General features: G+C 53.8%; 2 protein-coding genes across 23 annotated transcripts in view; one reads left to right on the plus strand and one right to left on the minus strand.

Annotated features, from left to right (window-relative positions):
• Positions 1 to 3,547, plus strand: part of VWA2 (von Willebrand factor A domain containing 2) — a 56,049-nt gene extending 52,502 nt beyond the window's left edge. Inside the window, exon 16 of the mRNA XM_084994451.1 lies at positions 3,127 to 3,547. The gene's annotated coding sequence lies outside the window, so the exon portion shown is untranslated. The remainder of the gene's footprint in view (positions 1 to 3,126) is intronic.
• AFAP1L2 (actin filament associated protein 1 like 2) overlaps positions 1 to 21,784 on the minus strand; it is a 127,239-nt gene that overhangs the window by 1,896 nt on the left and 103,559 nt on the right. For 8 of the 22 annotated variants that reach the window (XM_084994391.1, XM_084994400.1, XM_084994407.1 and 5 more), the window contains 13 exons: positions 17,556 to 17,761; positions 15,950 to 16,129; positions 15,103 to 15,192; positions 12,887 to 12,971; positions 12,174 to 12,278; positions 8,715 to 8,926; positions 6,742 to 6,887; positions 5,531 to 5,642; positions 2,649 to 2,888; positions 2,392 to 2,566; positions 1,944 to 2,099; positions 398 to 591; positions 157 to 279 (listed from right to left, as the gene is read on the minus strand). In XM_084994391.1, the coding sequence (XP_084850517.1) occupies positions 157 to 279; positions 398 to 591; positions 1,944 to 2,099; positions 2,392 to 2,566; positions 2,649 to 2,888; positions 5,531 to 5,642; positions 6,742 to 6,887; positions 8,715 to 8,926; positions 12,174 to 12,278; positions 12,887 to 12,971; positions 15,103 to 15,192; positions 15,950 to 16,129; positions 17,556 to 17,761 (2,024 nt within the window). Of the gene's footprint in view, positions 1 to 156; positions 280 to 397; positions 592 to 1,943; positions 2,100 to 2,391; positions 2,567 to 2,648; positions 4,664 to 5,167; positions 5,643 to 6,741; positions 6,888 to 8,714; positions 8,927 to 9,030; positions 9,147 to 11,577; positions 12,279 to 12,886; positions 12,972 to 15,102; positions 15,193 to 15,949; positions 16,130 to 17,555; positions 17,762 to 20,185; positions 20,270 to 21,784 lie in introns of those variants that run through there. The other 14 variants (XM_084994389.1, XM_084994394.1, XM_084994392.1 and 11 more) reach the window with 5 other exon arrangements.

The raw sequence follows: 21,784 nt of genomic DNA on the forward strand, positions 1-21,784 counted from the left end.
AGCCCCAGACCCGGCCTCCTCCTGCCTCATCCCACTGAGAGCAGAGCCCTCACTCGGAGCAGAAAAGGGCCACCCGGGTCAGAAGGAGGCCCCCACCACAGTGACAGTGCTGCTGTCCACCCATGAGCCCGACAGAGGCCAGGAGCGACCCCTTACCTTGGCTTTCTGGAGGACGGTGCCTTTGCCCGTGACCATGACCGACAGAGGTCTGTTCTTGAGCGCAGTGGCAGCATTGACTGGGGTACAGTCCGGGGCCAGAGTTGGGGTGGCAGCTTTGGGCTATGGCGACAGGAGAGAGCGAGGACTGAGTTAAGGGGAGGGAGGTGTGACCCAGTCCCCTGAGTCCGATCCAGCAGGCCCGGCCCGCAGCACCAAGGAACGGGGCTCCCTGACTCACACGGGGACTGGCATTCTCCAGGTGGGTGGTGTCCACGGTGGTGCCCAGCGTCACGGGCCCGGCCTCGGCCTTCTTCAGGTTATCCTTCACCTCCACGATGCTGAGCTCCAGGTCCACGCGCCTGCGCTCCTCCACCCTGCACTCCTCATCCATCTCCTTCAGCTTCTGCTCCAGGCTGGCCACTGCCTCCTTGTCTGCAGAGAGAATGAAGCCGGCTGCAGGAACAGCCTCGGCCAGAAGCCCCGCCGGGAGGAGGCAGGATTTGCACCCACCGCTGCTGAAACAGGACCCTGGGTGGCCGTGGACCACAGCTCTGGGTCCCACACACTCTGTGGGGTGGGCAGCCTCCAAGCCCAGGTCCTGCATCAGCAGATGGGCAGCCCCGGAGCCCAGAGCCTGCGTCAGCGCTCACAAAGGTCCCGGAGGAAGAGCTCAGCCTTCACGAGAGGGCCTGAGTCCCAGAGGCTCTTAGAGACTTTAGAGATTGTTTTGATATCTGCTCTTGTAACAATGACCCCAAAGGGAGAGAGGAGCTTTACGGATGACCCTTGGAGGAAGGCTGGGCTGTTTCAACCTGCCCCACACAATTGCCCCAATCCTTCTGGCACATGGTGCTTCCTAGGGCCTAACACAGCAGTGGGTCTCAGTCCTGCCCTCTGGTCCTGGCTGGATGGAAAGGAAACCCAGTGATTGTCTCCTGGCCTCTGGGCACTAGCAGCCAAGACTGCGGAACCCCCAAAACCAGTGGGCACACATTTACAAACAGAAAGATCTGTGGTTGCCTGGGGATAGGAGGATTGAGGGGAAATAGGTATGGGTGATGAAAATGTTCCAGAATTGACCATGGGGACAGCTGCACAACTCGGAATATACTGAAAACCATCGAGTTGTACCCTGGAAATGGGTCATCATACAGTCTGTGGATTATCTCTCAATAAAGATATAATATTAATGTAATTTGTGCCCCCATGACCTTTGTCCACCAGTCAAGTTAGAAGTTTCCCAGGCCCCCAAACTGTTTATACTTGTAGGTGCGAGATGGCAATTTAAATATTAAATGAGCACAGAGTCACTCTCTAAAAACTAAGTCAAATGCAGCTGAAAGGTCTTCCAAGAGACAAGCTGCTGGGAAACAGCTGACAAATGATATGAGGCTGATGTGGAAAATAATCTACAAGGATTCGAATTTCTTTAAAATGAATAAAGCTTAAGACACGTGTAAAGAAACGATGGGAGATTAAGAAGGAGGCATTAAAGGGGTGGTTAATGCGTGAGCGCTGACCCAGAGTGCAGGAAAAGGCGAAGACGGGCCAAGAAATACGTGTTTGTTTAAGTGAGAATCAAACATTTAAGATCTAAACACATAGATTTAATTTAAGAGTTCCTCCTTGAATCAGCTTTTCCAGCACGTCCTGGTGCAGGACAGCACCAGGGAGCATCCACCTGTGCCAAAGGCTGACAGGGCTGCGGACCAGGTGTGCTGATCTGGATTCTGCCCGCGCCCCCCCGCTGAGAGCCCAGGTCCCTCGCCTGGGGACCCCGTTACCTGTACACTTTAACAGGGTCTCCTTCAGCTCCCGTTTCTCCTTTCGGAGCTGAGCCAGGTGTCCCCGGATTTCTTCCTTCTTCTTCTCGAGCCTCTCCTTCTCCTCTGTGTACCGTTTCACCTCGGCTTCTGTCCTGTTCTTGCCAAGCTTGATCTCTACAGAGCCAGAGAGGCGGGGGGGACCCCCGGGTCAGCCAGACTGGCCCATGCGAGCTGTCCCAGCCCACCCCACAGGCTCAGGTGGAACCCAGGCCTTCGGTGGCAGATTAGAGTTGGACACCAGGCTTGCCTGGCAGGGAGAGAGGAGGCAACTTGGTCCACCCTTTCTCTGCTGTGTGACCTCAGGCAAGTCCCTTCACCTCTCTGAGCCTCTGTTTCCTCATCTGAAAGGGAGGGAAGCAGGCTAACTTCTCTAAGCCAACATTCAGCTCTTATCTAGCATAGGCACCTGCATTGGCTGCCTTCAACTTGTCCTTCACAGGCGGGCTGGCCCCGGCTGGGGCATTGGCCACAGCATCCGGGCAGCTTGGTGGGATGGAGATTTTCTGCTGGTCAGTCTGGATTTTGACGGCTGTTGGCCTAGGGGAAGGCTCCTCAGGTTCCAGACTCTCCTGCTGCACCTGCTTTGGGAGAAAGCAAGCACGACTCAGCTGGCCCAGGGCCCGGCACAGGGAGGCCGGCTCACCTGCTGGGGGCAGCCTGTACCTGCAACTCAGGGTTCTCTGGAGACTTTGCAAGGGGCTCATCAGGGGTGGGGTCTGGGTCTGCAGGGAGGGCCTCCACCGGAAGGTCCTGCTGGGGCGGCGTCGGGGAGGGGGCCCGGGCCTGCGCCCCGCTGGTGCCGTGCAGGAAGGACTTGACGGGCGTGAGGTCCAGGTATACTCGGTCGGGGTCGGACTCGCTCGGAGCATCTGTCGCAGGGGCGGCTTCCTCGGGGGGTTCCACCTGCACAGGAAAGAGTCAGGTGGCTCTCACTGCCTCTGATCCCGGGGGGCTGCAGGGGGCACCAGCCCTGCTGCCAACCTCCGTCCCGGCCCATGGAGTTCACAGGACCTCCTTCCTGGGGGAGCCTCATACTGAGCTGGATTAGAAGGCTGGGGTTTGAGTCCTGGGTTTGCTGCTGTAGAGGTGGCAGGCCCAGGAGTAAGGACCTCATTTTCCTGACCCTTCTTTCCTCCTCTAGAGAAGAGACAGTAGCACCTCCCTGTAAAGTGGCCGGGATGAAAGAGAAGCCCTTGGCACAGCACAGAGGCTCAAGCCCGCTTAGTGGAACCTGTTGTCAGGGTGATTATTCCAATCTGAGCCTCAGAGGCTCATGGGCTCTGACAGCTACAGGTAAGAGAATGAGATGGGAACACCTCCTCACACCATGCACAAAAATAAACTCGAAATGGATTAAAGACCTCAGTGTAAGACCTGAATCCATAAAACTCCTAGACCAGAACATAGGCAGAACACCCTCTGACATAAATCCTATCAGTACTTTTTTGGATCTGTTTCCTAAGGCCAAAGAAATAAAAGCAAGAATAAACAAATGAGACCTAATTACAAAAGCTCCTGTAAAAGCTTTGGTACAGCAAAGGAAGTCATCAACAAAACAAAAAGACAACCTATAGAATAGGAGAAAATATTTGCAAAATAATATGACTGACGGGGCTGATGTCGAAAATATATTAATAGCTCATGATTCCATATTAAAAAAAAAATTGGAGTTCTCTTGTGACACAGCAGGCTAAGGATCCAGCATTGTCATTGCAGTGGCTCTGGGTCACTGCCTGTGGTACAGGTTTGATCCCTGGCCCGGGAACTTCCACATGCTGCGGGCGAGGCCAAAAATAAATAAGCTTACCATAAGACGAACAAGCAAAAAACAGGCAGAAGACCTGAATAGACACTTTTCCAAAGAAGACATATGGTGAGCTCATAGGCACATGAAAAGATGCTAACTATGAGAGAAATGCAAATCAAAACCACAATGAGACAGCACCTCACACCTGTCAGAATGGCTGTCTTCAAAGAGCCTACAAATAACAAATATGGAGAAAAGAATCCTAGTACACTGTCGGTGAGAAGGTAAACTGGTGCAGCCACTGTGGAAAACAGCACAGAGGTTCCTCCAAACACTAAAATAGAACTAATAGGATCCAGCAATTCTACTCCTTGGTATATATAATATATCCGGGACAAGCAAAAACACGAATGGGAAAAGAGACATGCACCTCGGTCTTCATGGCAACACTACTTACAATAGCCAAGATATGAAAGCAGTTCTAGTGCCCATCAGCAGGTGAATGGAAAAGAAGATGTAGGTATGTATATACACATATATACATACACAAGGGAATATTACTTAACCGTTAAAAACTAAAAATTCAGCCACTTGCAGCAATGTGCATGGACCTAGAGAATATAATGCTTAGTGAAATGAGTCCGCCATGAAAAGACAGATGCTGTATGTTATCACTTTTATATGAAATCTAAAAACTAATACAATCAAATGCATAGAGCAAAACAGACTCACAGGCGTTCCCTTCGTGGCGCAGTGGTTAACGAATCCAACTGGGAACCATGAGGTTGCGGGTTCAGTCCCTGCCCTTGCTCAGTGGGTTAACAATCCGGCGTTGCCGTGAGCTGTGGTATAGGTTGCAGACGCGGCTTGGATCCCCGTTGCTGTGGCTCTGGTGAAGGCGGGCAGCTACAGCTCCAATTCGACCCCTAGCCTGGGAACCTCCATATGCCGTGGGTGCGGCCCTAGAAAAGGCAAAAAGACAAAAAAAAAAAAAAAAAAAAAAAAAACAGACTCACAGAAAAAGACAACAAACTACTGTTGATCACTAAAGAGAGGGAAGGGAGGAAGGACAAGATAGAGGTGTGGGATTAAGAGATGCAAACTACTATGGATAAAACAGATAAACCATGAGGAAATATTGTGTAGCACAGGGGATTAGAACCATTATTTTGTTATAACTTTTAATGGCATATAATTTATAATCATACATACTATGATGTATACCTGAAGCTAATATAATATTGCAAATCAACTATACCTCAATTAAAAAAAAAAAAAAGGGCTGGAGTTCCCTTTGTGGCTCAGTGGTTAACAAACCCGGCTAGGATCCATGAGGATGCAGGTTCGATCCCTGGCCTCACTCAGTGGGTCAAGGATCTGGCGTTGCTGTGGCTGTGGTATAGACAGCAGCTGTAGCTCCAATTCGACCCCTAGCCTGAGAATTTCCAAATGCTGCAGCTGCAGCCCTAGAAAGCAAAAATAAAATAAAACAAAATAAAATAAAAAGAGCTAACGATATCACCACTCCCAATACCACACCCTCTACCTGTGAACTGACCAGAGTGGTTAACCAGCTCTTTCATCTAGACAAGTCCCCAAGCCAGGCAGCTGGCGCAGCCCCAGCATACATAAGAGGACTTTGTGGCACCTTGGTTTCAACACTGATGGCCCTGCGGGTGACTTGGAGCCCATCCCTCTTGGGGACCATCTAATGGTCTCTGGCACTGAGACACAAAGGCACTGAGGCTTGGCAGGAAGAGGAGGGGCAGCCCCAGGCGGCTGCCGGCGGCATCCTTACCGAGGCCGTCAGCTCCGACATCTCCACATCATCATACAGCAGCTCCTGGCAATCCTGGCTGGGCAGGCCGTCGATGTAAGTGTTCGGCTCCGAGAACTTTCTCTGCATCAGTCTGGAAGACACGGCAAGAGAGGGTAAATGCCACCAGCCTCAAAGCATTCATAGCAGTGAGAGCTATGGCGAAATCCGTGGACTGTGCAGGAGACCTGGGGACCAGCACTGACCTCATTTTAAAATGAATTTTTTTTTCTACTTTTTAAAATTTTTTGGTCATGCCCTTGGCTGGGCCAGGGATCAAACCCATGCAATAGCAGTGACCTTAGCCACTGCAGTGACCATGCTGGATCCTTAACCCACTGAGCCACAAGGGAGCTCCACGAATCCGTTTGCTTAGGGTTATCTCCTCTCTCTCTCCCCAGGGCCTTCTTATTAGAATTCCCGTTCCAAATTTCTCTTCCAGGAAAGCAGGCGTCCCTACCCTCCCTCCTCCTCTTAGGCTCCTTTGCCGTCTTCTCACCCCTATTTCTCCCTTTCAGGATCTCCTTCCAACAACAAAATCCTCTCTCATTTCATCTGCGCAGCACACGGCATGCTTGGGGCCTCACTGGCCAGATGGCACTTTCCGCATTTTGTACCTCAGAGAGCAGATTCTGTTCCAGTGGCTCGGCTGGCTGCCACATCTGCTCACCCCTCCCCGCCCTGCCCTAGGACCACTTCTCCCGGAGTTAGTTTGCTGATCCAAGAAGCAGAAGTGCCACCTCTGCCCTGCTTCTTCTAGGGTGTGCTGGGACCCAGCGAGGGCTCCATGGGCAAATGCTGCCTCAGCAGAAGGAAAGCGGAAGCCAGCAAAGGCGCCGGCTCTGCCTTAAGGAGCTGAGAGTGTCTAACCAGAGCTGGACGCTGTGGCTGTCCCCGGGCCAGACGCCTGGCTCAGCTCCTGCGGGGCCCGCCTGAGGGCTGCTCCCTGGCCCTGATCTTTTTGCTACACAGAACAGGTTAACCAGCTCTTTTATCTAGACAAGTCCCCCAAGCCAGGTGGCTGGCACAGCCCCAGCATACATAAGATGACTTCGTGGCACGTCGGTTTCGACACTGATGGCCCTCCCAGCTGCCACGCTGCTCAGCTGCCCACCAGGGCCCCTTCTGGGCCTGGGTCTGGAAGCAAGGCTGGGCGTGGGAGGGTGCAAAGCGGGAGGTCCCTGAATACTCACAGCAGAGAGGTTTTGGCGGCGCTTACAATACAGGAAACCCTATCGGCATCCACATAGTCGTAGGTAAATTCTTCCGGGTCTGTCTTGGAGCCTGACTCCGAGAGCAGGAGGCCTAGCCAGTGGCCCATTTCCTCGGAAGTCTTGGCCTGGGAGGAGGCCGAGAAGGACATGAGCGGGGCTGACCGTGCAGCCTGGGGCCCAGCCTCTCCCCACCCCCACCCTACGCAAGGCCTCTGACTGTGTGGCCCTGGGCCAAGCTCCTCATTTTCACAAGCACGTCCCATCCTCCGGGGACCCGAAATAGTATTTCCTGCTACTAGTGACACCCTAGAGTCACCTCAATGATGCTGTGGACATTTGTGCCAAGTATCACACGTGATGCTAATATACATCTATTTCCAGAAGGCTAATGATCCCGGAGAGGCCTGGTAACGGTGTATTTTGGGTGACACCTCTCTTTTGTGAATGATCACATTTCAATTTCAACAGCTCTAATTCATGCATGTAATACTACCGGATCCCTGCTAAGAAATATCAAAACGCGAATTTATTTTTGTTTACGGTTTCAGTATACACCTGACACCAGGTCAAATCGTTCGGACAAATCAGGAACTAAATCCCCGTGACGTTGGTGCCTATATTTTCCCAGGAGACAATACAGCATTCTCATCAAGCGTACCTGCTGGGTAGTTCTATTTAAATGCCAAGATTGATTCTTGGCTTGATAATGAGAAAGCCCTGGAAATTCTATGAATATTACGGGTTTCCTTTCATGAGGAAAAACAGCTACCTGGCTGGCATTGCTCAGTACAGCTCTGCCACCCCTTTGCCCTGTTTTCGTGATCGGAGGGGGTAGCTGAAAGCGGATTTCGACATTAATTGCTTTCCTTTTCCTACTCATTTTCAAGTGGATTTCTCAACACAGCTTTTCCTTGGATGGCCTGTAGTTCCTGCTGCAACCATCCCTGCCCTGGGCAATGGTAACAGCTTCTCATTTTATCCCTTCCTACCCCCCCACCCCGCCCCCGGCAGCTGGAAGAAGTGTCTGGGAAGCCAAATCTGAACAGGCCACCTTCCCTTGAACCCCTTCAGGGTCTCTCTCCCCTCTTAGGATCAGCCTCGCTTTCCTCCCCACCTCCCCTGCCCCACACAAGCTCGCCCTACTTAGCTCCCACCTGCCCAGCACGTGGACTTCCATACATATCACAGCACCTGCCCCACTGCTCTCTGGCAACTGGCCTTAAGTAATCGATGGAGCAATGAAAAACATCTCACTCTTGTACTAGGAATGTAAGTTCCACTTCTCCACCATATTATTGTACTGAGTAGGTATCTGTCAATAGGATGGATGGATGAAGAGGGATGTGGATCTTTTAGCCACCAGAGGGCAGCATTGGCGCAAAATCTGGAGGAAGACCCCGGGGATACAGGGCTAGGTGCACAGGAGTGGACTGGGGTGTGTTCTTAAACGCCTGTAAAGCCTTCTGCTGGGGACTGCCCAGCTCATTGCAAGGTATTATGTCACCTCTTATTTTTATAAATGGAACATAACATCAAACAGGGTGGGGAGTGGGATTACTGTCATTGTATCACCAACCTTATTCTCCCCCAAGATAAGCCCTTACTGGTTGGCATGTTAATGTACTGAGCCCCATCTGGTGATACACAAACAAAATCACAAACCCGCTTTGAATCCCCAGAAAGTTTTTCCAGCAGCTCAGGGAGTTATAAATACTCCTCTTGCCCTAAGTGCAGGAAATAGCTCATTGTCCCGGTCCTATAACTCCACCACCCTGAGGTCAGAAAGGGAATGGAATTTTTTTTTTTTTAAATGCAAACAATCTCAGGCAAAGGAAGTACAAATAAAGCCGCTGGGTGGACTCTCCCGTTGTGGGGCTGTGGTCCTCAGGACCTGTGGCAAGGGCCGTGACCTTGCCCCCGGGCCCTGCCCCTCCCCCACGGGCCAGCACTACCTCGAGCTTGGCCAGCTCCTCGCCGTTGTGGAGGATGCGGAAGGAGTAGAGGTGGTCCGGGCTCGGGTCTGGGACCACCTCACAGCCCACCAGGCTGAGGGGCTGCTGGGCCGCCTTGCTCCGGTTCCGGTCCTGGTAGAAGTACAGGTGACTGTCCCTGACAGAGCACCAGCGCGACTTCCACTGGCTGTTCACCAGCACATTCAGGTAACCTGCGGGGAGGGATGCAGCTGAGGGGGCTGGGTGGCGGGGGGGCGGCCAGGGATGTCTCCAGCCCCCTGAGAGACTCCTCCAGAATCTCAGTTCTAAGACTTGCCAGGCTTGGAGTTCCCGTCGTGGCGCAGTGGTTAACGAATCCGACTAGGAACCATGAGGTCGCGGGTTCCATCCCTGGCCTTGCTCAGTGGGTTAGGGATCTGGTGTTGCCATGATCTGTGGTGTAGGTTACAGATGTGGCTCAGATCCCGAGTTGCTGTGGCTCTGGTGTAGGCTGGAGGCTACAGCTCCGATTCGACCCCTAGGCCTGGGAACTTCCACACGCCGCAGAAGCAGCCCAAGAAATGGCAAAAAGATAAAAAAAAAAAAAAGACTTGCCAGGCTTTGCCCGAGAAACGTTCCAACCTTGCGGAGGCTGTGAATCGGACTTTCTCCCTCCTTTGCATTAGCAGCTTAAACCTTTTGAAGGTGGGCAGCACAGCACTACTGGTTTTTGGAAAGTGTCCAGAAGCAAGTGAGTTGGGTCTTAGGCTAGAGGAGGCCGTGTATGTGTGTGTGTGTGTGCTGTGTGTGTTGGCGTGCATGCATGTGCAAGTGGAGACTCCTTCACACACACCCCCCTGCCTCCCTGCCTCATCTCCAGGCTCGAAGGCCTGTCCTCCTCCCTGCCTCTGCCGGCAGCTCAGGCCCCGCACAGGAAGCTCGCCCCAGCCACATGTCCTAGCTGCAGGTGCAACCCCCCCCACCTCTGCAGACTCAGTTTCCTCAGCTGCTCTGACAACCTTGCCATCCCTGGGCCACTCAATCTCAGCCTGCAAAGTCCTCCTCCCCTCAGCCAGCTCCTCCTCCTCCTCCCAGAGGTGGCCGGCCTTGGCCCTCCCAGCTCTACTGCCTTCAGAACCCTTGAGTCCTCAAACAGTGACACTCTGCTCCCAAGTAAGCCTCCCAAGCAGACACAGAGCCTGTCAAGGCCAGGAACTGGGCACATTCGTCTCCAGTGCCCAGATCTGTGCCCTGTGGTCTTTCCACCAGGGACTGCTTCTTTCTCTGCCAGTGCCGGTGGGGGCACCCCTCACGCCATCCTTTCTTGTTTTTAAATGGTTGCATGTGTTGGGTTCAGACGATAAGCCTTTCCCTCCCCCATGATGTTATGGAGCTCACATCATGTGCCAGGCACAGCCTTGTCCCAGGCGCTACAAAGATGAAGGGTCTTTCAGCCCCTCTGCAGGGGGCCGACAGCTCTCTGCGCTGCTCACCTTCCCAGAGGCACAGGCTGACAAAGAGGTTATGCCTTCTCCATCCTTAGGGATCAGCAGCTGCTCTCACCTTAGCTGGGATGAACTGGGCCCAGGCAGCAGCGTCAAGGTGGATGGCCACCTTGGCACCCAGCCCACTGCGAGACACACAGTGGAGACCAGGAATTTCTCAGAGCCATGTGACTGTCACATCACAATAGTAAGATGGGGAGTTCCCGTCGTGGCTCAGTATTGACGAATCTGACTAGGAACCATGAGGTTGTGGGTTTGATCCCTGGCCTCACTCAGTGGGTTAAGGATCCGGCGTTGCCGTGAGCTGTGGTGTAGGTTGCAGACACGGCTCCGATCCCACGTTGCTGTGGCTCTGGTGTAGGCCAGTGGCTACAGCTCCGAATGGACCCCTAGCCTGGGAACCTCCATATGCTGCAGAAGTGGCCCGAGAAATGGCAGAAAGAAAAAAAAAAAAATAAACAGAAGTATGTAAGCCCAGAACCTGGAATCCTGGTTCATTCAGGCAGGTGCCCCACTCGCCAGCCAGCATTCTCTAGGCCAAACAGAACTCTGGGTGCAGAAGCAGGGAGCCCAGACGCCGAGTCCCAGGAAGAAGGGCATCTGCGTTCTCTCTGGCCCTGTCCCCAGCCACAGAGGACAGGATGCTTCACCACTGAGTAACTTCCAGCCTAAGCCAGCCGCATCTCCCAAAGTGACTCACTGGGACCAGCATCATGCCTCGAGGCTGCAGGGGCAGAAGCAGGAGGCTCGCAGTGAAGGCCACATCTGCCGTCTTCCTGTTCCATCTGAGCCCAGGCTGCAGCCACAAAGCATGGAGCTGAACTGGGACTCAGGAGGAGAGCCAGGGCTGGGATATGGGTTCCAGGAGGAGGAGGGACAGGCCCAGAGACGGTCAGCAGTGGCCTTTAGGCCCTGGGGGGACGTAGAGCAGTGAGCCTCCGGCTGGAAGCCAGGATATTGTCTGGAAAAGGTCTTTCTCCCCTGGCCTTGGTTTCCTCAAGGTTGAGTAAGGGCAGCAGAGCCCCCCTCTAAGGCTCCCCAGCACCTGCACACACCCTCTGTACTTAGAACACAGGCTTCTGTCGTCCCCGTAACAGGTGTCACCAGTGCTCCTCTCAGAGTCTTGTTCCTGCCCCCGGGGGCCCTCCCAGCCCTTTTGGCTCCTGCCCTTCCTCCAAGGCTCAGGTCCAGGAAGCCAGTCCTTACTCTGTTCCCAGAGTAAGAAAGGTTCTTTCTGTCCCTGAGTTCCCGTAGCTACTAAGACAGCATAGTGTGTGGTTATAAATATAAAAAGCCATCTTCTCTTTTTCTTTTTTTTCGCCTCTTTTTTCTCTCTCTCTCCTTTCTTCCTTCCTTTCTTTCGCTTTTTAGGACCGCACCTGCAGCAGATGGAAGTTTCCAGACTAGGGGTCCAATCGGAGCTGTAGCTGCCAGCCTCCATCACAGCCACAGCAGTGCCAGATCCGAGCTGCGTCTGTGACCTACACCACAGCTCACGGCAACGCTGGACCCTTAACCCACGAAGGAGGCCAGGGATTGAACCTGCATCCTCATGGATACCAGTTGGGTTCGTAACCCGCTGAGCCACAAGAGGAACTCCCGCCATCACCTCTCTTGAGTTTTAAGCTCTCAGGGCTCTGCCTCCGTCTGCTTGGTCCCCCTTCCCTGACACTGTGCCTACCACGCTCCATACATACTGGTCAAATGAGCATAACTTTAAGGACCTTCAGAGGACAGCCATCAGTTACCCATCAACCTCCACAAAGGAGCCAGCCTTGCAGCAGGAGGGATGGGTAAGGCCTAAAGAGCTGCCTGCAATGAAGATCAACAGAAACTGTGGGCAGGGGGCCCACCCACCCGAGGGGTGTCAGAGCGAGACCCAGAACCCCTGCCGGTGGCTGAGCTGCCCGCCTGGAGACCTGCGGCAGCCCGGGGAGAGCCTGCCCTCTGGCCCAGGAGGTGGCTGGGGTCTTACTGGCTGTCTCGAGGGACCTCTCCTGAGGTTCCAGGGAGGTAGATTTCTTCCTGCCCAGGTTCATCAGGTTGCTCAGCTTGAGGCCAGCAGAACATTTTTTCTTGACTGTGGAGATGAGAGAAAATACCATCAGCCTTGCACACAGCCTACCGGCATGCCCTCATGGAGACGGGAAAAATAGCAGAACCCTTCCCATCAAGTCTATACACACACACACGTCATAGCAGAACTATTCCCATCAAGTCTGCCTCTCCCTGTGAGCACGTGCACACATGCGCATGTACACGCATGCGCGCGCGCACACACACACACACACACACACACACACACACGTCTGCTCCCCAAACCAGGACGCACAGGCCAGAGTCGGGTGTCCCTAGACTCACGCCCTCAAGAGAGGCAACCAACCTCTCATAGAACATGTCAGCCCTGGAGAAGCTTTGCAGACTGAACTGGCTCAGAGAGAGTTGACCTCGGGTTAGCAGACGGGAAAAAAGAATGTTCTACCCCCAGCAGTTCATGAAACTTAACTTTGCTTTGGTCCCCTCTCCCTTTCTCTGGCGTCTATCAGCTGCCTATGTCTAAGCAGTTCAGGAATCGGAGGCATATTGGAATTGGCTGTTAAAACCTACTAGGGTTGAGCCGGAGAGCTGAGCCTCACAGCTTGGGGTACACCCCACCCCACCCCCGGCTGACAGCCAGAGCGCTGATACCATCTTTGGTCTCCGGGACCTCAGGGTGGCCATCTGTGGAGCTTCCGTACTCCGAGGCGGACAGGTACTTCTCGTTGATATCTGGCTGTGGAAGAGAGAGAAACGAGTGGGTGATGGTGTCTGGGGATGACTCTCGGGTCACCTTGGGGTCCAGGTCACTGGTGGGACATGGCCAGGCTTCCCTGGAGGACCTGCCTTTGCCCTCCCTTCTGAGGTTCCCCGGAGCATCTTCCTCTTCTTCAGCTACTGCACATCCTGGCCACCAGTTCTCAACATGACTGCTCCACGCGATGTCACAGCGCCCCATAGCCAGTGGGGAGGGCAGGGAGCCGGCCCCAGGGCGCATTGGAATCAGCACCCCAACTGAAGCCAACTGGCAGGTGGGGAACCGGCCATACCAGGAGCTGGAGGACATCTTTTGAGAATTGACTGTGCTACCAACTTGCGGTCTTTGGAGAAGGGCTGGCTGGTCGGCACGGGGTCAGACCAGGATCCGAATGCCAGCTGGAGCATTCTCCTGCCAAGCAGGGCTTTCCTGCCCCCCACCCTGTGTATAAAATAGGGATAACATCCCTGTCTGTATTCCCAGGGCTGCTGGGGGATCAGAGACAGTCCCTGGAGGAGTGTAGTGGCTGCTGCTGTTAAAAGAACATGAGACACTCAGAATATTGCAGTCAAGGAGGTGCACTCGTGGCTCAGTGGAAGCGAACCCGACTAGCATCCATGAGGATGTGGGTTCGATCCCCGGCCTCGCTCCGTGGGTTAAAGATCTGGCGTTGCTGTGAGCTGTGGTGTAGGCCAGCAGCTGCAGCTCTGACTGGACCCCTAGTCTGGGAACTTCCATGTCCCATGGGTGTGCCCCTCCCCCCAAAGAATATTTCCTTCAAGCTTCCAGAAACAATGACTCCAGATCTCTGGAAACTAAGGCAAGGGACTGACTCCCAACCAACAGAGCCTTTGCCAGGGACCAAGGACTCCTGCCTCTGGCCAGGGAATCAGCATTCTGGGTCTTTTGGGAGAGCCCTTGTTTCTCACTCCCATATGAAGAAATCCCTAAGTTTACTTTGACTTGTGTTTGTTTTCTTTTTCTTTCGTTCTTTAGGGGCCATATTCATGGCATATGGAGGTTCCCAGGCTAGGGGATGAATCAGTGCTATAGCTGCCAGCCTATACCACAGCCACAGCCATGCCAGACTGAAGCTGCATCTGCAATCTACACCTCAGCTCACAGCAATGCCAGATCCTTAACCCACTGAGTGAGGCCAGGGACTGAGCCCGCATCCTTATGGGTACTAGCTGGAGTCATTACCGCTAAGCCACAATAGGAATTCCTGATTTTTATTTTCTTGTCAATGTCCGAGGAATGACTAAGACAACGAAACATCTAGAAGTGCTGTGGGTTTTCCTCCCTGGAAAAGGGCCCCCTCCCTGCTCAAGGCCTCTCTGCTCACCCTCTGCCTTCCTCCCTGACAGGGGTGGGGACCCCAACATGAGACACAAGCACCCTTGGCTCTGCGCACACCAGGCTTTGGGCATCTGCCTGCAAATGCCTGGGGATGTGGAATGTGATGCTGCAGTGATGGCACTCCCCTCGGCCAGCACCCAGCCTAACTTCCCTGCCTTTGACCTTAAAGCAGGAGCCCCACAGCTCCATGCAGCTGAAGACAAGGGCCACTTGGTTGGGGTCAACACCTAGGCTGTTCCCCCAACCCCTGAAGCTCCCAACGACTAGTGCTGTTGTCGTGAAGCTCTCCTGGGGATGAAGTGGGAAGGAAGAGCCTTGAAAGATGCATGTCCTTGCCCAAGGACGCAGGCAAAGTGACTTTGTCCTAATAAAGTTTTCCCCCTGCCCCTGTCCCCAGGCCCAAAGCAAGAAAATATGTAGGTTTCCTTGCCTCCACCAGTCTCCCTGCCAAGCTGAAGCTTCTACCCTGAGCCAGGCACTGTATGCTTCTTATTTATTGGGCTGTGTTGTAGAAGCAAAGCTCCCAATTTTACACCTGTAATTTTACTTATTTATTTTTTTATTATTGTTATTATTTGCCATGCTCACAGCCTGCGGAAGTTCCCAGGGCCAGGGATCAAACCCAAGTCACAGCAGTGACCAGAGCCACAGCAGTGACAACCCGGATCCTTAACCTGCTCAGCCACCAGGGAACTCCTACATCTTTAATTTTTCTGGAAGTGAACTCTCCTCCGGGCAGGGAGAGGCTTACTTTTGGACAGCTCAGGCGCTGGGCATCTGGGCTGTACTGGTTTCCCTCGGATGTTCCTTCGGAAGGTAGGCCGCTCACCTCCTGGATGACCTGAGGGAAGAGGAAGGCCCTTCACAGCCAGGCAGAAGCCAGAGCCCCTCTAGGTCGGGGGAGCAGGTGGGGGTGAGCGAGAGGATGCAGGATTTCAAAGGAGCAGAGCACCCCTGCTCCACCCTTGGCCTGAGAGTCCCCTGGGGGCCCCAGCTGGGTGGGGGGTTGTTCCTTAGGGCCTGTCTCCCTCAGGTCCCCACGCGTTCTGGCATCAGGCTGGGGATGGGAGGGCAGAGTTTGCAGCAAAGCCCAAACGGGCCAGAGCAGCCAGCCCACAGATCAGTGAGCCCCCTCTTGTCCCATCCTCGGTGGGACTGGCTGTTCGTTGTGTGTGCCAGGTGGCTCCTCGGAGGTGGGGGGTCACCATGGAGCACCCACATGCTGCCTTGGTCCCACAGAGGTTCCTAGACTTGATGCCACAGTCCACCCCACCTCCTCCAGGGTAGAGCCTTTTAACTGGTGGTGATGGTAACGACGCCTCCTAGTGGCCAGAAGGCACATGGATTTCAACTAGAGCCCAAGCCCAGGTGAGGAGAAGGAGGCAGACCTAAGGGCTGACCCTGCGATCTGTTTCCCTAAGACAGAGGGCTACCACTTGGAACACAGGAAGCCCTGCGAACTTGAAGGATCGTAGGCCCTTTACCCCTGACCACATCCATCCCTTTTGGAAAAGGTTCAGGAGCCAGAAGTGCAGGAGACCCTGGGAGCCCCAGAGGGGAGTGGGCCTGCTTTCCCAGTGGCCAGGCCCCTCCCTCACCCTGAGCCACTGCTCAGCTTGGTCCTTGCTCTGCAGGCCCAGCACGATCACATCTGCGTTCATTGGCGTGATCTTCAGCTTGTGCTCCTTCTTCCGCACCTGCTTCTCCTTGTGCACCACGCTGCTGCCCAGCAAGTTCACGTCCAGCTGGGGACTGTGGTCCTTGGAGGATTTGTAACACTGCAGAAGAGAGGCGAGATGCTACCTGGCCAGGGTAGGAGGCAAATTCTGCAGGGGAGAGGCCGCTGGGCAGGGCGAAGGGGGGAATCAACAAGAGCTGGGCTCTGCCCAACAAAACCAAAAGGCTGGGCCCAAGTGCAAGTGCAGAACTGTAACCTCAATCAGGGGCAACACTTGCTCTCAGCGTCATGGTGACCAGACAGCTGGTCAACCTCTCCCTCGAGCCTCTTCCTCCCCACTGGTCAGAGATGCCCCAGGACCCTGCTTATCCAAGCTGCTCCAACCCCGCTGCAGGCCTGCACTGACTGGCTCCTAAGATGCATCCTTTGTGGGCAACCCCTACGTCCCCAGGGTGGAAGGTACTTTTCCCAGTTCTCTGCCCCTGTGTTTCTGTTTCTTGCTCAGCTTCTCCAGCAGAGAGTCTATACGGGATGAAGGCCAAGTTTGCCATCCGCTCAGTTAGGAGATGATGTATGTATTAGCAGGGAAAGGAAAGGGCTGTCTTCCCTACCAGAAAAAATACATGGCGCCTCAGTTTCTCGTTTATAAAATGGGGGTTCTTACAGGGCTGCTTGACAGGATTACCTGAAAAACATCTGCACACAGCAGGGCAGGTTGGAACCAGTGAAGAAGAGGTATTTATAATAACGGCACAAACTTTAAATCGGGGCATAAAACCAAATTGTAATTTGAAAATCACAGGAGGAGTTCCCATCGTGGTTCAATGATTAATGAACCCAACTAGTATCCGTGAGGACACGGGTTTGATCCCTGGCCTCGCTCAGTGGGTTAAGGATCCGGTGTTGCCATGAGCTGCACTGTAGGTCGAAGACTCAGCTCGGATCCCGCGTTGCTGTGGCTCTGGCATAGGCTGGAGGCTACAGCTCCCATTGGACCCCTAGCCTGGGAACCTCCATATGCTGCGGGTATGGCCCTAGAAAAACAAAAAAATCAAATCAAATCACAGGAAACAGGGCTGTGGTCAGAGAACTCTCTTCCGATTCCTTATGGGTCTTATAATCAATCATTCAGAATATTCCAACTTCTGAGAAGATACCGATGCTGCCTGTGAATGCAGGAGCCCGAATTAGGGCTGCAGGCTAGGTGGGGGGAGCCCTGACTGGGCAGCAGGCTCCGCCCCAACCCTCCAGGGGCCGAGATGTAAGGAAGAATGAGCCCACAGGCCAGCGGACACAATATCTATGGGATGGGATGCGGGGGGGAGGGGTGGCCCTCACTGACCCCTATGCAAGTCTGATGAAAAGCACTGGCCATGTTTCATTCAGAAAAAGCACATTCATCCATGCACACAAAGTTCAGCATGCAGCCTGGGGATGGGGAGAGGTCAAAACGTCCCAAAGGAAAAGGCTGGGTGCCTGGCATCGGGGACCACCCCCACCCCCACGCCAAGGAGGGGGTGACTGACCAGGAGCCTGGTGTCCTTGATGACGCACAGCTGCTTGGCCCACTGGCCCAGCCACTTCTTGCGCCACAGGAAGGCACAGATGCGGGCGTCTCGCATCAGCTCGATGCTGGCTTCAGGCGAGGGCCACTGGTGGGGGGCCGACTTGCCCTTACTGCTCTCCTCCTCGTCGTAGGACTCGTAGGAGCTGCTCACGGCCTCTCCATCCTCTGCAAGAAGACCCCTGGGTCACGGCCCTGCCAGGTGGGGGATGTTCCTAAAGAGGCTTTGCTCCTTCCAGAGGGAGGGCGGGCAGCGGGCAGGAGCAGCCGGTGGTCCCCAGGCCACCCCCGTTCTCCGCACCCTTGAACCAGCCCACAGCCACCAACCACAGACCCAGGCAGTTTCCGGCCCCCAAGCCCCCGAGCAAAATGTCTTGGATGCTTCCTCTGGCCGCAGACACAGATAATGTAAATCCAGGAGTCTCTCCCTTTTCCTCCTCCAATCCTGTCTGATAGACACTGCCCTCAGATGAGAAGTCTAGCCCCCTCCTCGGGGCCTCTGTTTCTTCAACTGAAGGATGAAGCGGGGGTGGAGGGGCTGGGGGGCCTCTCTGTTATCCTCAGGACCCAGGAGGAAAGGGGTCACTGTCTAAGGCCAGGGCTGGGCAAGCCATTCACCGCTGCCTGCTGGGTCTGCTCTGTCCCCGGTCCTGACCTGGGAGCAGAAACAAGCTGTGGCTCCTTGGAAATAAAAGGCAAACTAACCACAGCAGGTGCTGCTCTCTGGGGAAGGCGGCCACCCTTCCTTTCCTAAACGCTCTCCTCGCAGGCGTGGTCCCAGCCCTCCCTGCAAATCCTCATCCTCCGCAGCCTTGTGCCTGTTCCCTCCCCACAGAACACCTCCCAGCACAAGCTTAGCCCCTTCGACTCACTTCCACCTGATGCCCTTCTTTCAGCCCCGCCAAGGAGCTACCCTCACACTTCTATTCTGTTTAAAAGAAGCCCCAGACTCCCCAAGTGCAAGTCATGCCCAATCCTCTGCCTGTTCCACATGCCTTGAGTACCGCCCCCACCACCTTGCAAGAGCTGCTCTGTCCTCCAGGCCTCACTGCCCTATTCAAGGTTAGCCATAAATAAGTGCAGGAAAAAAAAAAAATCAATGAAGCCCCAAAGTGCGGAACACGGAGAAAAGAGAACCCCAGGATCCAGGTCCAACCCTTGACTCAGTACAGGAATCCTGTCTAGCATAACCCTACTCTAGCCTTTGCTTGAATTCCCCCATGGACGGGGAGCTCACTACCTCCTGATTGCTGGACAATTCCTTCCATTACTGGACTGCTCTAACAGAAAGTGGGGCCACCATCTGCTTCCTTGTGACTTGCACATACATGATGTGTCCCCCTGAATCAGAGTGAATGAAACCTCTCTTTTCTCCCCACATTACTTATCAGAAAAGAGAGCCCATGGGCCTCTAGTCTTTCCTTCTCTGGAAGCCTCCTATGCTATCCGCAAAACTCGGTTCCTGCATATGAATAAAAAAGATCCACATCTGAATTAGAAATACAGGGAAACAGAATGAGGCCATGGCCACAGTTACTCCAGCTACAAAGCCAATGAAAATGTGCTTTCTTTTGTTTTATTATTTCCAAAACTAAGACTTTGAATATTTTAACATCAGTTTTCTTTAAAAGCAGTCTGATATTACGCCCCTTTCGGGTTTAATAAAAAAAAGTTGCACCGTTCACAATTTTATACCTATTGAATAAGCAAAGACTGAAAATAACAGTGCTACCCGGCGGGGGACCCTGAGCTCTCTTACCGCTGATAGAAACATAAATTAACACCAGCCTTGCAGGAAACGACCTGTCAGCTTGTTGTTCTGAGCATCATAAAAACATCCACACTCTTTGACCCAATAATCCCAGTCTTGGGAGTTTATCCTAGGAAACTCGTTTTTCAAAAAGGAAGGAAGGGGGGATAGGTTACATGCATTAAGATAGTTATTCAAGTGCTATTGAACAATCAGCAGCAGGAAACTGGGGAAAGTATGACTCCATCCAGTGTACCATGCAATCATAATCAGTGAAAACTACGAAGACGTGTCTGCAACTCGAGACACTTCTTAGGATAAGATGGTAAGTGAGAACGTGCAATTAACATGACACATGCAGGAGTTCCCGTCACGGCTTGGCGGAAACCAATCTGACTAGTATCCATGAGGATGCCGCTTCCATCCCTGGCTTTGCTCAGTGGGTTAAGGATCCGGCGTTGCCATGAGCTGTGGTGTAGGTTTCAGACGTGGCCCGGATCCTGCATTGCTGTGGCTCTGGCGTAGGCCAGTAGCTACAGCTCTGATTGGACCCCTAGCCTGGGAACCTCTATGTGCCACGGATGCATTTCTAAAATAATTACATAGGCAAAGAGAACAGTACTGAAAGGCACACAGGGAGTACTCAAAATAGTGGATTTGATCTGGCAGTGGCCACGTCTGCATCCTTTAGCCATCTGTTCAGATGACACACGTGTGCTCATGCAGGACCCATGCACGAGGACAGGAAGAGGGCATGGCCACCCCTGGGGCGTGCACCCTGCCTCTGAGAGCCAGGCAGCAGGCAGGGACCCCTGGCATTCCAGCTCCAGGACAAGCAGTACCCAAAGTGATCGTGGCGTAAACGACTCCTTCAGGCACCTGCGCCCATCTGGGGACTCCGCTTGGGGGGAATCTGCCAGAAAGACCTGTGTGGTGTCCAGAAGCAAAGACAAAGGCAAGCGGGAGAGAGATGAGATGAGGAGAGGGACAGACCCAAATGCAGAGACAGAAAGAGAGGGAGCGACATGGCCGCCTGCCCATCAGAAGTGAGAGCTTTCCAGTGGGAGGTGTGGGCTTGTTAGGTGAGGCCCCAGCCTGGCGTAGGACACCATGCCCCAGGCCCTTGCCATCCAGAGGTGACCGTGTGACTTCCTGTCACCAACAGAATGTGGGCAGAAGCACTGGGTGTCACTCTGGCTAGTGCCTTTAAAAAGCACACAGAGGAGTTCCCATCGTAGTGCAGTGGTTAATGAATCCGGCTAGGAACCATGAGGTTGTGGGTTCGGTCCCTGGCCTTGCTCAGTGGGTTAAGGATCCAGTGTTGCCGTGAGCTGTGGTGTAGGTTGCAGACATGGCTCGGATCCCGAGTTGCTGTGGCTATGGTGTAGGCTGGCGGCTACAGCTCCGATTAGACCCCTAGCCTGGGAACCTCCATATGCCACAGGAACAGCCCTAGAAAAGGCAAAAAGACCAAAAAAAAAAAAAAAAAAAAGCAGCACACAGAGGTTCTCCGCGCTCTCTTTGAGGAGGATTCTGTGGCCTGAGGCCTGTGGGGTAGCCGAGCCCGAGCTGGAAGGAGTCTGGATTCGCAAACTACCTGCTGACCAGTGATGCCTGCACTGAACTGTTGATGAGGGAGAATGAGATTTGCACTAAGTCTCTATAAACTGCATGGGGGGGAGTTCCCATCGTAGCTCAGCAGGTTAAGAACCTAAGCAGTATCCATGAGGATGCAGGTTCAATCCCTGGCCTCACTCAGTGGGCTAAGGATCCGGCATTGCCACAAGTTTCGGCAGAGGTCACAGATGCAGCTTGGATCTGGCTGTGATGCAGGCTGGCAGCTACAGCTCTGATTTGACCCCTCGCCTGGGAATGTCCATATGCTACAGGTGTGGCCCTAAAAAGTAAAAAATAAAAAACAAAAAACCCTCAAGGGGCTTGTTTGTTACAGCAGCTGCCATTACCCCATGTGGGAGACACCGTGAATGCAGTAGCTGTTTCTGACGGCTGCTGCCCAGGCCATGAGGGCACTTACTGAACTTTTGTGCAGACAGAGGAACCTGACCCAGCGGGAGCAGTGAGGGCACGGTGCTGACGAGACAGGTCAAGAAGCCAGGAAACTGCTCTTCTGCAGGAAGGCAGCAAAAGCACTGTTGACCAGAGAACTAGAGCAAGGGGCTGGCGTCCGGTGGTCCTTCCTCTCTTGTCCCTGTGTGTCCCACTGGCAGGAACCGAGGGCAGGCCGGCTTATAATGCAGGGAAAGCCTCCTCTTTGTGCCAAGTGTGACCAGCTCCCCCCAAGTCATCCATGGTCCTTATCCTGGCAGGATGGAAAAGGCAATTGGCATCTTCCCATCCCCCTTGCTGACCTTACGGTGACCCCCCCGCCCCAGTCCTGGATGAAACCAGTATGAACTCCCAGTCAAGAGACAAACACCAGG

This window comes from Sus scrofa, chromosome 14 (assembly GCF_054392235.1).
Source record: "Sus scrofa isolate SSC_HxYL_T2T_F1_AM1 chromosome 14, Sscrofa_HxYL_maternal_Yorkshire_Landrace_v2.0, whole genome shotgun sequence".
NCBI classification, from domain to species: domain Eukaryota; kingdom Metazoa; phylum Chordata; class Mammalia; order Artiodactyla; family Suidae; genus Sus; species Sus scrofa.